At 45.2% G+C, this 14,124-nt stretch overlaps 2 protein-coding genes across 2 annotated transcripts in view; one reads left to right on the forward strand and one right to left on the reverse strand.

The window, feature by feature from the left end:
• The window catches only part of ADAM17 (ADAM metallopeptidase domain 17), a 32,809-nt gene extending 28,113 nt beyond the window's left edge, over positions 1-4,696 (forward strand). Inside the window, exons 16-19 of the mRNA XM_079328053.1 lie at positions 495-573; positions 1,734-1,822; positions 2,453-2,509; positions 4,131-4,696. Coding sequence (XP_079184179.1) covers positions 495-573; positions 1,734-1,822; positions 2,453-2,509; positions 4,131-4,472 — 567 coding nt within the window. The 3' untranslated portion in view covers positions 4,473-4,696. The remainder of the gene's footprint in view (positions 1-494; positions 574-1,733; positions 1,823-2,452; positions 2,510-4,130) is intronic.
• Positions 4,697-7,690: 2,994 nt separating this feature from the next.
• On the reverse strand, positions 7,691-13,533 carry IAH1 (isoamyl acetate hydrolyzing esterase 1 (putative)). Its single transcript, XM_079328081.1, has 6 exons — positions 13,397-13,533; positions 12,108-12,160; positions 11,520-11,668; positions 10,539-10,700; positions 8,704-8,822; positions 7,691-8,054 (listed from the first exon to the last, which is right to left on the reverse strand). The coding sequence occupies exons 1-6, from the start codon at positions 13,475-13,477 to the stop codon at positions 7,887-7,889; spliced, it is 732 nt and encodes a 243-aa protein (XP_079184207.1). The 5' UTR covers positions 13,478-13,533; the 3' UTR covers positions 7,691-7,886.
• Positions 13,534-14,124: the final 591 nt, after the last annotated feature.

A 14,124-nucleotide genomic window follows, 5' to 3' on the forward strand; every position in this document is an offset into this window, starting at 1 on the left:
CCCCAGTGGCTGGAGCTAAGCTGGGTGTCAGCAGAAGTGAATTTGGGAGGGCATGTCCCAGTCCTGCTGGCAGAACTGGAAGACCAAGGTTCTTCTGTGCTAAACCAGCACAGCCAGATCTGGGAGTGAGTTCGTCTATAACCTTGGGATCCTGAGAGCTGAAGCCTTCTTTGTGGATAATGGGAACTGAGGTTTCCAGTGTTTAAATCTCTCCAGAAACATCAGTTTTTGTGTTTCATGAGGGTTTTGCATGTTTTGAATAACAAAACCTGATCTGATTCAGACCACAATCAAATTGAAAGTGGATTGATAAAAATAAAGGCAGTAAAAATGGATTTCTGCTATTGGGCATGAGTGTAATTCTGTATTCACAATGTAAGTGAAGTCATGCTGTGTCTGTAGCTCTCATTTCATTACTATCACTGTACCTCCCTCTCCAAGAAGGCAGTACTTAATACTCAGGTAGCACAAGATTATTTTTGTTACTTTTGCAGGGCAAATGCGAGAAGCAAGTGCAGGATGTGATTGAACGATTTTGGGATTTCATAGACCAACTCAGCATCAATACTTTTGGTAAGACACATAACCATATCCTTTGGGGACTTTTGAGTTCATGGCCTGAACCTCTAAAACCTTGGGGGGAGTTAGCTGCCTGGATTTATTCCCCTGTGTGCAAGGGTAGCTAGTAGCTGTGCTTGTGATACATCAAAGTATATTTCTGCCTGAAGTTTGACACTGCTTACCTCACCTTTTAAAGCTGAAAGGATGGGGGATTGTTTTGCATTTTTGTACTCCATTTTTTTTCTAGGCATCTTCCAAGCTTGTGAAAAGGATGATAGGTTCTTCTCTGAATACTAAGAACTAGGTCAATTAGAGAAAAGGAAATAACAGTCAGTCTCTTTAGAAGTCAGCTAGATTCAGCAGGGTATAAAGTGGGCCTGTCAGTGGGATTTAAATGTCAACAGACCGGGGGGGGAACACTTCCTTTGTCTGTCATTTAAGAAAACCAGAGGTCACACACCTCAAGCTGTGCCTGTGCTGAGTCACTCCCTGTGACTGAGTGGGGCTCCTCAGTCTTGATCCCAGCTGTGCAACCCAAGCAGGTGTCACCTCACCCCAGGTGTCACCCCCATGTCTCACCCTGTGTCACTGGCACCAGACAAAACCTGTGGTTAAGCTGGTGCTGTGTCATGAGCCCTAACTGTGTGTGCTCATGGCACCTCTGTGCCTGCACAGTGCAATTACCTGAGCTGCAGCTTTCAATCTCAAGTGTCAGGCACAAAAAATTGTTTCATAGGTAATTGATAAAACTATTTAGCCTGCTTGGATAGAGGCAGTTTTTGAATCTTTGACATTTAAATATTTTGTTTGTGGAGGCAGGTAGAAATCACATGACTTACATCAGAATTTGGTAATGGACTCACAATGTGTCTTGGATAAGTGAGAGGGGCAGCTGAGCCTGTTCCAAGATAACCTATATTCATTACTACAGCCTCACGGCATTTCTCTTCAGAGAACAGAGAAAAAATTGTTATTACTAATATACTGGATACAATTTTCTAAAATGATGTATTTTTATCTTTGCCTACTCCAAAGTAGGCAGCCTGTGCTTCTCTGAGCAATTCTGAAGCTTGACTTGCCTGAGCAGTGGCTGCAGAAGGGAGGCATAGATATGTGTGTTGAAATGAAACAATATGTGGTAGGTAACTGACAGATTTGAACTGGTTTCACAGGGAAATTCCTAGCAGATAATATCGTGGGCTCTGTGCTTGTCTTCTCCTTACTGTTTTGGATTCCTCTCAGCATCCTTGTGCACTGTGTGGTGAGTAAGCTGTCTTTGAGATGACTGCTCTGTTGGATTTTGTTGTGAGAACACCCTTCACATGTGAAATAGCAGATGGCTGTGGGAGAAAACGATGGGAAGCTTTTAGCAAACCCTGGGGGGAAATCCAGCATATGTAAGGCTTCCTGCTCCTTCAGCAGGCAAAACTCTTGCTAAACTCTGCCAGGCCCTGGCAGACCCAGTGCTCCCATGACTATTCCCTGGAGCCTTTCCCAATCTTTCCCAGGCAGATTTTCTTTCTCTGCCTTCTGAATTCTACCCAAGTATAATTTTGGTATTTTTATCATTAAAACAAAGTCTTCTAAAGCCCTGTGAAGAAATTATACCCACATTTTAAGAGGAGACCCAGAGTGAAGTGATCTTAGTTCATCTTGGGTGGATGGGTAAAGAGAGCCAGCGAGCTCATGGCCACGGGCAGTATGGGCATGTGGTGTGCTGCTGACAGCAATGTGGGCTTAGAGCAAAGGGGTGCTGTGCCCACAAGCACTCCTGGATGAATGGGAAGTAAGAGAAGGGAGGAGAGCTAAACAAAGTGCTGTGTCCTTGCAGGAAAAAGGAGACTTTGCCATAGGGAAATTAACTTTCTTATTTTGTTGTGTTTTTCAATAGGACAAGAAATTGGACAAGCAGTATGAGGAGAACACAAAGTCCCTGTTTTGCCCCAGTGTAAGTTGTTGTCTAAGTCTGAATTGGCAGAATGCTGTCTCATGTATTGGAAAACCTGAACCTCAGGTGTCTGCAGAATATTTACCAAAAGAGTAGTAACAGAGAGCCTGAGAGCCCCATGCTGCAGAGGGGTGAATCCATGTGAGAGGAAGCTGGTTTCTGAAAAAACCTCTGTTCACTCTTACCAAGAACTGCAGTGTGGCAGGCTCTGGTTCTTCCTTCCTGTAAGAGCTGAGCCTTGTTGACAGAGCCCCTGTGGAGCAGCAGAGAGGGACAGGAAGCCCCTCTGCTGTGCAGGGCACAGCTTCACCTGTGCCCTCAGCACAGCACACTCAGCAGCACCAGCCACAGGCTGCTCTTCCCAGCCAAGTGGAGTCACTGAAGCACGAGGCTCAAAAATCTCTGCAAAATGCAGTGTCTTTGCTGCAGGATGGCTGTTGGCAGGAGCTGGCTTCTAGCAGCCAGATGTGCTACAGCCTTCCAGTTGCTCTCGGGGCCCATCAGTGGCACTTCTCACCTTGCAAATACTGAGCTGGGAAGAGAAGAGCAAAAAAGTGCCAAGATAAATTTTAATTACAGTCCAGCACAAAGTACATTGTGACATAGAGTTTTGGGTATCCTTTCCTGTGTTTTGACAACCCAGTTTCTATTATGAGCTGAAATACTCAGTTAAGAAAATGTTCTGTAAGGGGAAGGGGGAAAAGACCTTGCAGAGATCCTCCTTGTACAACCATTGGAGGAAGCATGCTGAAATCAGAGACCACTGAGGCAGAGTGTCTCTGTCATCTACTGAGGGTGATCTTAGTTTGAGTGCCCCATAGCTGCAACATGACAGAAGTCAGTGCTTCTAATACTTGTATCTTAGTGCTTCTTACCTGCATTCAATTGAAAAAAATTCCAGAGGCAGGAGAGAGAGCACAGGTATAGCCAATGGTCTCCTTGCATCAGCAAGTTTAGCAAACAGATTTTCTATCTTTTGAATCTGCTGAGGATGGAGCAGTTGGGAAATGGTAGCAGGTAAACATCTCATCCTTCCCAGTATTAGTATTTGCCAAGGTCCTTGGGGATTTTTTTATGCCTAGAGATCTCTGGATATTTTCCAAACCATGCTGAAATAGAAGCAGACATTAATGCACTTGAACTTAATCTGGGTTGCAGAATTTGGTTGTGATGACACTCATCCCTGCAGTCTTTGACCCTGTTTTCAGTGCAGCTTCTTGTACATAAAACCATGAACTCTCCAAGTTGGAGAACTGGAATAAGCCATACTTTGGACTGTTTCCCTGCACTGAGCTCTCTGACATGTTGTTTGATCCTTCATTTACAGTTCTAGGCTTTGCCAAAGCAGTCTGGGCCCCAGGAAGGAAGGGCTAAGTCATCAGCTCTTCCCGGTGAAGCTGTCAGCTGTGGTGCTTTACACAGAGGAGGAAGCAGCAGACAGAGTGGCCTTTTGCATTTTAGGGAGTGCTACAGAGGACATGGCAGCCTTTAAGCTGTTCTAACAGGAGTGCAGCTGCTCCTCTGAACGTGCCTCCTCCCTTTAAAAATGGTGCAGCAAACACACCCAGCACTAGATGCTGGTGGCTTCTGCCTGCAGTGAGTGGCCCCTTGTGTCTTGCAGAACGTGGAGATGCTCAGCAGCCTGGACTCGGCCTCGGTGCGCATCATCAAGCCGTTCCCCGCGGCGCAGGCGGCCAGCCGGCACCAGCCGCTGCAGCCGCTGACGGCCGCGCCCGCCGCGCCCAAGCAGGAGCACCAGAGGATGGACACCATCCAGGAGGACCCCAGCACCGACTCGCACATCGACGAGGACGCCTTCGACAAGGACCCTTTCCCAAACAGCAGCTCGGCCGCCAAATCCTTCGAGGACTTGACAGAGCATCCTGTCATTAGGAGTGAGAAAGCTTCATCCTTCAAACTGCAGCGCCAGAACCGCGTGGACAGCAAAGAAACAGAGTGCTAGTGTCCTGCTGCCTGCTAAATGTGTGACTCGCGGCGGCAAAACAAGGATCTGAAACCATTTCATTTCTATAAATATAAATGTATGTATATATATTTTTGTGAGGGAGTGGGAGAATAAGGAAGTGACCTACTGCAGATGCTGGTCATGTGTATGACCTTCCTTAAACTACATTTATGAGCATTATATCTTTTAAAAAGGAAAATCCAAACTAGAACTGGCTTGTTTTTGAAGCTTTTTGGATTTGTTTTTCTATTTCCTTGACCTTTAACATTTCCTTCAACCTGTGGTGCAAAACCAAATATCCTGATGGATATTGGATTGTGTATATCAGCCTTTTTTTATAATTTAATATTTTGTAGTCTGACAGCACTGATAGATAAAATTAAGGGGCTTTTAAAACCAAAATGAACACTGCAGTATGTCCCATAATAGAGTAGATAATTTAGCAATTTAAGGTACATGTAACCAAAAGCCTAAGCAAATGCCTTGAGAACAGAGAGAGAGAGTAACGAAACAGATAAAAATACAGTCTCACAGCATTCAGTGAAATGCATAATCAGAATCAAGAAACTTAAGATGCTCAGCTTCTGTATAAATAAAAGGATCACAGAGGCTGTTACAGTGTATAAAGTGCATGAGAAATGCTCCTCTAGCATGAAACTCTTCTGCTTCAGTGCTGAGGCTGTCTTGTCTTGGTGGCGTTTTTTGGGAGCTTCCCACTCTGCACTAAGGTTTGTGTGTCCCAGGTATTGGATAAAGAAGTGTAAAGGAAGAAATAATTTGTGCAGATGACACTTTAAACTGCTGTTTACAACAGTTTTGGTGCAGAAATGTTTCTCCAAATGCAATTTTAAAATAGTTAATGTTCAAGTTGCTGAGCTCAGTTTTCCATGGTCTTTGTGGCCTTTTGGAAGCTCCTACTGCATGAATGACAGGGAAAAAAAATCACTCCATTGAAGGGGAGACATTTGTTTAAAAACAATTGTGAATTTAGTAAAGAAATAAAGCTTTGTTAAAACTTGCAGGGTAAGTATAAGGAGGAGATTTTGTGAATACAGATTCTCACACAGGTAGTAAAACTTTTTAAAAGCTGGTAATTGAATGGTGTTTTCTGTACACCTGGAAGTCTGTCAGGTGAGCTGGGACTGGCACAAGAGCATTGTTTCAGCTTAGTAGCAGTGGAGTCACAAAACAGCTGTCCTGGTAGTACAGCAGCATCATTCTGCAGCTGTTTTCTCCCACAATAATCTATTGATAAAACTGACAGAATGTGGCCCAGGGCAGAACCATTTAACTGTTACAAGCCTGGACTCAGCCATAGGGAAGCAGAACTGCAGTGAGCCTGTGTTAAATGTGAGGGAAAGGAACTGAACCTGTGCTGCAAGGTTGTGTGAGTGCTCCCTCTCCTCCACACCCAAGGATACTTGTTACACTAGTACTTGAATGTGTGCCTTATGGTAGTCCTATCTGACTAGCTCTTATGTTTTATATGCTGGTTTTGAACTTTGTTTGGGGTTGTTTGTTTTTTGTTCGGGTTTTCTGATTCAGTGCAAAGTACACGTATGAGGAGTTAATTTAATTCCCAACAAAATAAAAGCTTTTTATATTAAAAAAAAAAATCAGTTAAACAAGAGCTGTTTCTATACAGTCCTTTTCTGAAAGATCTCCATGCTCTGGTTGTCAAAGCCTGGGTTAAAAGTCTGGCATGCAGCCAGGCAGGAGCCAGGATTTCTGACTGCTCCCTTCTGAGCTCAGATGCTGCAGAGCCCAGCCCTGGACTACCCATGGTGAGGGCTGCCTGCTTCCTGCTGCTCTTGTCATGTGTCCTGCAGATTATCATCAGTTCAGATGGTGACATTAAATGCCTGAGGGATGGGGGTGTGCTCAAATGCATGTTCAGGTACCATATTTGTGAGTACATGTTCTCAGCACAGAGGTCCTTACAGGTGCCAGGTGAAAACCATGCAGTGGCAGCTGCTTGGGAGCATGAAAATGGAGAGTTGGAGAAGGCCTTGGAAATCACCAAGTCTATCCCCCAGCCTGAGCTGTATTCCAGAAACTGAAAGCAATACTCGTAGTGTTTGTTCCTAACATCTAAGGCAGGCAGATCCACAGCTTCCCACTGGGAACCCTGTTTGCTGTTCAGCCAGTCTTTACTGTAAGCATTCATTACGAATAGGATAATCCAGTTTAATACTTATAAATATTTATAGATCAAACTCGCTTCTGCTCTGGCTCCAGGCACATGAAAAATACTTATGCTCCAGTTTATAACACTGTTACATAGCAGATGACAGGTCTTGGCCAGCTTGTCTTAATTATTTAATGAAGCAAAGGCAGTCTAATGGCACTAACAGTGCAGGACAGCATGAGAGCCTCTCTCACCCCCTACATAATAAGCACACCTGTTCCATGTCAACATGACTGTTAACACAGCCCAGAATTATGGAGGGGTTATGGCTGCAGTGATATGACATTTGATTTTTATGCATGGTTACTTGTATCTTCATTTTTGCTGCTATCTGACTTGCTAGACATTCATTTCCCAAACAATTTTTTTCCATACTGGTTGAATTTCATCTAGGTTACAGGCAACGGCTTTTTTTGCTTGTAAAGGTAGTTTTATACTCTGTGTTCTCTTGACCAAAACCTGCATAGTCTGCAGTACTTACACATTACATGAGTTGAAAAATTATTTTAACAACTCACTTTAAAGTCTTTTAAACTTGATGGCAAATGACATACAGGGCAGCTTTGTTAGCAGAGATGTTAGCTGACCTTTGCTAGTAGTTTCTCCAAGCTTGTATATCACCAGTTTTATACTGCCCAAAAACATGCACTGGTCTGAAACCTGTGCCTATACTGAAGAAATAGGTATAAAGATACTGGTGCCAGAGTAAGTGACATTTTAAAATCCCTTCTCTAAACTATTCTCTAACACTACCAAAGCCAAAGCAGAACTTAGGGAAGTGCTGTTCCTGCTGTACTATATCCAAATAAATTAACTTAGACTGACACTAATGACTCTTGACAAACTCTACTGCCTCTTATGAGCTCTTCTGTGTTTAAAGCAATAATGACAGTGCAGTCCTCAAAGCTCAGCAAGGCCAGGAACTGCTCAGGGCAGCCTCTATCCCTTGGCAACAAAGTAACTAAGACTCATTTTTCTCTGAATCCTCCAAGGAAAGAGCTACTCACCCCCACAGCTATCCCAGCAACAGCAACAAGAAAAACCACCCCAGGACACATCCCAAGTGGTCTCACCTTTATTCTCCCACAGACCAAGAGAAGGGGACAGAGAAGAGCATTGCTGGGGACTCCCCAGTGCTGTGTTCCCTGAGCACAGTTTGCAGCACATTGCTGGATGATGGGCTGGCTCTGTCTGGCATGGCTGCCCCAGCTCCTGCAGGGATGTCACAGCAGACTGGCCTCAGGGTTTGTGTGGTCCACGTCACGCCAATAAGGAAGCAGTGAAGGAAGAGCAGACAGTTTGTTTTCCAGGCGTGACCAAAGCTGAGCTGCTAGAAAGCTGTTGCCTTTTGCTGATAAATGCAGGCCATCAGACAAATAGGAAGAGAAATCCTACAAGGAAGTTTAAAACCATATATTAGTGTATTTGCTACCTGCAAAGAGACAGTTTTCAGTAATTCTTCAACGCCAGCTGGTAAAGAGAATATTCTGATGGCCAAAATCCCCACTAGTCATCAGTAAAAGATCATGGCATTAAGTGATGCAATCAAAAGCCAACAGTCTACTGCACTGGGAAGGGCAGGGGAGAGAAAAGCTCCAGAGTCCAAACTAGAGTTACCTGCTCACAGGAAAAGTCTGCCGTCTCCCATGGATAGGTTTGGCTATTTAATCAGAAGTATCAGCAACACCTTCGTGCAGAAAGATCTGACTGAAATTAGCCCAACACTGCACACTGGGTTGGACAAGAAACAGAGGCCCCTTCCAACTTAAACTATTCCATGACTCAAGACCAAGGAAAAGGCTATTTAGACATAATGCACTCAAGGGATATTTGCTAACCAAGTGCCATGGCCAGGTTGTATAAAGATTTATTTCTCATTGCCAACGATGAAGCAGTCTGGATTATTTTTTTCCTTCCTACAGTGTAATTTGGATGTATTTTGCATCATTTCAGAGATAATGCAGCACCACTGGTTCCTCTATGCTAAATGATGCATTTCACAATCCGTGACAGTTCCAAATATTTCTGGCTTCATCGTACCTGATCCTTCTGCATCAGGGTCCAGAGGTCAATCACATCTGTGCTGCATTCCCTGGCCACCTGGACGCAGGCCTGGGCGTACTGCCCGGTGGTGCCATTGCAGCGGTTCAGCTTCTCACCTGCCAAGCAGAAACAAGGACATCCAGCCACTGCCACTGATGCAGCGTCATTTCTGGGGCGTGTATCAGGTGTTAAACCAGCACACCTAACCAAACACAAACTAAATCCAAAGCACAGCAATGTAAGTGGCTGGGAGCTACAGCTTGTTTGGTCTTTTTCAGGGCACTCTTTAGTTCTGAGTCACTTGAAAATGTCTCTTTTGAAGAAATGCATCAAGTTGAGAGAAAAGCAACAGCCAACAAATAGACAGTATAACTGCTGCTCACAGCTCTCACCTTCTGGCAAGCTTCAGGTGAAAGCAGTGCTTAGATTTAAAACTCTTCATACACCTGCTAAGGTAGGTAAAACAGAGTTAAGTAAATGGAAATCCATTTACAAGTTTCCTTCTGCTTTTTGTCAAATTCTACAGGCAACTGCTCCTTGCAGTAACCCTCTTGCTACTTTTTGCACCTGGATGAATGTTCCTGTGAACATCACCATCCTCCTGCTTCCCATCTCTCCTTTGCTCTGATATCTATCTGACAAAACTAGAAAGAGGCAGAAAATTTCTCGTTGATACTGGAGGGCAGATGGTCTGACATTGCTGCTTATTGTGCCTACAATCCTCCATTTGTGGTCCACAGTCTGAGATCACCCTGTGCTTTGTTCCATTCCTAAACAGTACTCTCTTTTAGACAGATGCTGGCAGATTCAATGCTGTAAATGTGAGTTTCCTCCATCCCCAGCCCATAAAAAGGACAGTTTTAAGAGAAAAATGGATTCACATTACAAGTGCTCCTTGACAGCTGGGAGCCAGATAAGCAGCATTTGAAGCTGCTCACATGACATCACATCAAAGCCTCCTAATGCAACATCATACAATAATGTTGTCTAATTTAATGCAGTTTAAACTTAAGGTTATCTTCAAAGTTTTACTACTTTGATTGAAAACATGACTCAGGATATGCAACACCACCTAAATAATAGAAAACTGTGCTACAAAGGTACCAGCTCTGCGTTTACCTGACCTAAATCAAGTTTCTTATAAAATGTGCAAGAACTGGACAAGGTGTCCCAACAGAAAAGAGAACATGCTCTCAGGAGGTATAAATTGCCACTGCTGGAGTCAGTGGGATTATGGCAATTTCCAGCAGCTCAGTAACACAAAGTAAGTGATGCTATTATGCCTCTAATTTTAGAGTTAGCTTAAACAACATAATGGGAAATCATTTAACCAACTTCTTTTTCCTTTTTCAGGCACTTTTATTAGCATTCTTAGAATATGATATTCTCCGATATTGTTTCTTTTAACTTTAAGATAAACCTGGCTGAGATATTCCTGCTTATCCAAACAGATGTGAAATCTGCTGTACCTAGTAAAAAATCTTTTAAAAGGCCCACAATGCCAACATTTCTTCCATTATTTGTATTTTTCTGGAAGCTGCTGAGACACAATGGAATCTGCCTAGGACATGTTGACAAACACCAATGTTCTTAGAGGGCAGCTGCTTCTGTCAGCTCTATGCATTAACACATCAATCAACATTTGGAAAGGATGTTTGTTATCACTTGCTAGTTACTCCATGAGCTTATCCAGAAGCTGTTTAGCAGAACAGCAGCCCAGTCAGGGAACATGACTGCAATATGGCACACACACAAAGGAAATCACCTGACAACCTCTGATCTGTCACACTGGAAAAATGCAGAAATTCTACCCATCCTCATCATTCCCTTACCTTTGGCAAGACATGCCTTTTCCCAAGCTGATTCCTGAAGAGGTGGTGGTGTTATCAAAATAATCTTGTCTGCAGTAATGTCCACTGACTTCAGGTACTGCACCATGCTCTTCAGGTTGGCAGTGTACTCCTCCAAAGGAACGTGTTGCTTGGGGTTCAGCTCTGTGAGGGGTGGAGCACAGCATCAGTGGGGCTGAGCTCCCTGTAGGTTTCTTACACAGCATTACCAGGACATTCACACAGTATGGCCATGGACTCTCATTTCCAGCACGCAGTTCCTCTCAACCACAAGTCTGGGAGTTGTGCTAGGAAAATTCTCTTCTTCAATGCCCAAAGCAGACAAATCAAGAGTTTAAAGACAGCATTTCCAACTAAAGTAAATAAGGCCCAGGGATAAAAAAAACCCAAACAACAGTTGGGGGTTTTTTACGATGCTTTTTTTTACAACTTCATATCTCAGTATCACCTCAAATCTTGCCTGAACCAAAATCCAAGATTTCCAATATTACTGGATGCAGAGAAAATTTTGGGAAGTGTCATGGACATGCAGTCAGTCCTCCATGTATTGATGTTATCATTTTGATCAGACTCTGCATCCTACTATGCCTATCTGAAAGAGAATCCAAATGCTACCTTCCCTCAGCCCGGGAACAATCTGCCAAGAACTCATCATTCTCCTTTAAAGACAGAAAAACCAGCTAGATACCCAACTCCAATTTTAGGCAACTGCTGCCAAGTCTTGAGCACCCTGAAATTTATTTTTCTAGTATTAAAACTTGGAGATAGGGAGAGAAATGGAAGGCACAACATGGGTCAAATACAAATGAAATGACTGAAAACAAACCTCTGCATAAATAAGAGCAATCAGTTCCTGAAAAGTAGCAGGAAAAGCCTATTCTGAAATGTTCTGCCTGCTCTGCTAAACTGGAATATTGAGGGAACAGGTCACAGAAAACAAAGACAGAAAGCAAGCTACCATACCTTTCAAAGCACTATCATTAGCTCCAAAGAAAATGGTAACTGCAACAATACTGTCAGCACTAGTATTTCCAGGGATCAGTCTTGGAAGAATCACTTTAGCCCATCTAGAGTTGTACCCCGAGATCCCACGGTTCAAAACATCACATTTTCTGAAATGGAGACATATATCAAAAAGAACATCTCTCCTCTGTCCACCAAAACAAATCTTGGGAAGCTGTGGACCATTCTGTCAGGTTATCTGCCTCCATCCCTTTAACATGAGATGTCACAAGTTTTCAATGGGATCATGCTTTGAAAGAGCACACACAGAGGCTGCACATGCAGAATTTACCTGTTACTTTCACCATGGAACCGGAACAACAATCCTGACAAACACTAAGAAATTTTCAATTTCCACTCAAGCTTTGAATAGAAATGAGTATTTCCACCAGTCCTGGGCATGCTGCCCAGAAGGCAGCTCCACTTCACTAAATAAATAAATGTCAATAAATAAACATGCATTAAATATTAACCACTGTTGGTTTTAATTTAGAAAAGCTGCATGAGTTTCTGCAAGCTAGAAATTACTTCTGCAATTCAAGCTCTTACCTGACCAGCCTCTCAGCAAGGTATGTCCCCCAGCCGTTTTCCTGGAAGGAGTACTGAAAACAAGGAAAATGGTGAGATCCTCACTGGAAGAACTTGTTCTCCAGAGCTCAGCCCCACCACTGGCACCTTCCCATCTCAAAGCTTTAGTGCATGGCTCTGGCTCTGCTGCTGCAGCATTTCCTCCCTCCCTGCCCTGTCCCACTGAGGTCAAACATTCCTGGTTTTACCCAGGCACACCTCTGGCATCGGAAGCAACACAGGGCTGGTACCTCTGGAGGGACACACCCCATGGACCCTTCAAAAACCAAACTGCTGCTGGACTGTAGTTTCATTTTGGCCAGTGAGGGTTTGCTATGTCTGTCTGTAGGATTTTTCTACTTTATTTCTAAGATCCTCTCACTCCTGAGAGCACCTCTCAAAAATCCTCTCCCTTCATAAAGTTCACTTTAATGGAGTTAGGATGGTTTTAGAGGTTCAGTTGATGAACAGCAGTTTACTCATACTATCCAATCTGAAATATTAAATTAAATGTGCTAGAAAGGTGATTTAAGCTGTTTAGTCTAAATAGGTACATGTGTTCATTATTTTAATTTTCTTAAATAGAGGATCAAATTTTTCCCTCCAGTTCTTAACAGGAATAGTTAAGAACTAACTCCAATCTGTTCCAGAAGGAGAAACTAATTCCTTCTCCTTATTCCCACTGCTGCACCATCCTCCCTGCTACAATTCTGCACAGTGAGACGGCTTAGAAACCCATCTCCCATTACAGATGGATTTGGTCTCTGGTTAGTTACTTTTCCATCACAGCAGCTCCACCACAACCCCGCACAACAGAGGGCAGGGATCCAAAATCAACGCTAAAAATCTGCTGCTGCCTCAGAGATGTTCAGCGGGCCGCGGGCCGGTCAGTGGGGCTGGGAGCCGGACACAGGCAGCGGGGATGCACCGCGCCAGAGTGCGAGGAGTCTGCACGGGCAGCACCGGAAAATGCCCCGGCACCGGAACATCCCCAGCCACACCTTCACCTTCGCGCCTCTAACACAGCGACCCCAAGAATCGCTGCGGGACGGCTCCAGCTCGCACAGGGGCCCGCAGGCGCGGAGGGCCCAGCACGGCCTCACGGCGGGTCTGCCGGGCCCCGAGCGCGCTCCCGCGGCGGCGCCGGCATGCCGCCCCTTCCCCGCCCCTTCCCGCCGCTCGCACGGGAGTGCTGGGCCGCGGGCCCGCTACGAGCAGCCGGGCTGGCCGGGCAGCTCCGCACGGGAATTGCGGGGCCAGGCGGGCGCTACCTCAGTGATGGAGTCTCCGAAGAGCAGCAGGCGAGGCCAGCGCAGGAGCCGCCCGCGCGCTCCCGCCTCCGCCAGCGCCATGGCCGCGGCCGGACATCCGCCGGGAGCGGCGGAGCGGGCGCTGCTCCCCCTGCAGCGGCACACGGGGCGCGCCGCCGCAGGCCCCGCTTACAAACGGGGATCGGCTGCCGGCCCCGCGCACTCTTTTATCGCCCCTTTCAAAGGCTCAGTGGTGCAGGGGCGCGGGGAGGGCGCGCCCGGGGACCCACCGCTCACACCCCTCACACCGCCTGGAAGCGCTTTCAACAGAGCACGCGCAATTTCATTTTATCTGTTTCAAAGACACTTCCTTCTTAAGAAAATGCAACTACCTCATTTTAAAGACTTCATACTGTTTAGCTTGCTAACGACACAGTTTGGGGAGCAAAGTGTCGCTAATTTTGCTAATACACTAATTCCGCTAATACTGCTACTAGGATCATCGGGTACCAGAAGAGGAAAGAAGCGTGCACAAAACCTTTAGTGGAAAACTCGGGTTCTGTGGACACTTTTCAGCATGACAGTGTTAGGCAACAACCGCGGCGAGTTCAGAGCATCAATCACACTGTATCGGGAATTCTGCTCCGTGTCCTTTTCCCAGGCCGGGGTGGTCGCTGCCTTGGGGCAGATGAGGCTGTCACAGGTCATAACCACCCACTTCTCCACTCCAGTTAATGGCATGACAGCAT

This window comes from Erithacus rubecula, assembly GCF_903797595.1.
Source record: "Erithacus rubecula genome assembly, chromosome: 2".
In the NCBI taxonomy this organism is placed as follows: Eukaryota; Metazoa; Chordata; class Aves; order Passeriformes; family Muscicapidae; genus Erithacus; species Erithacus rubecula.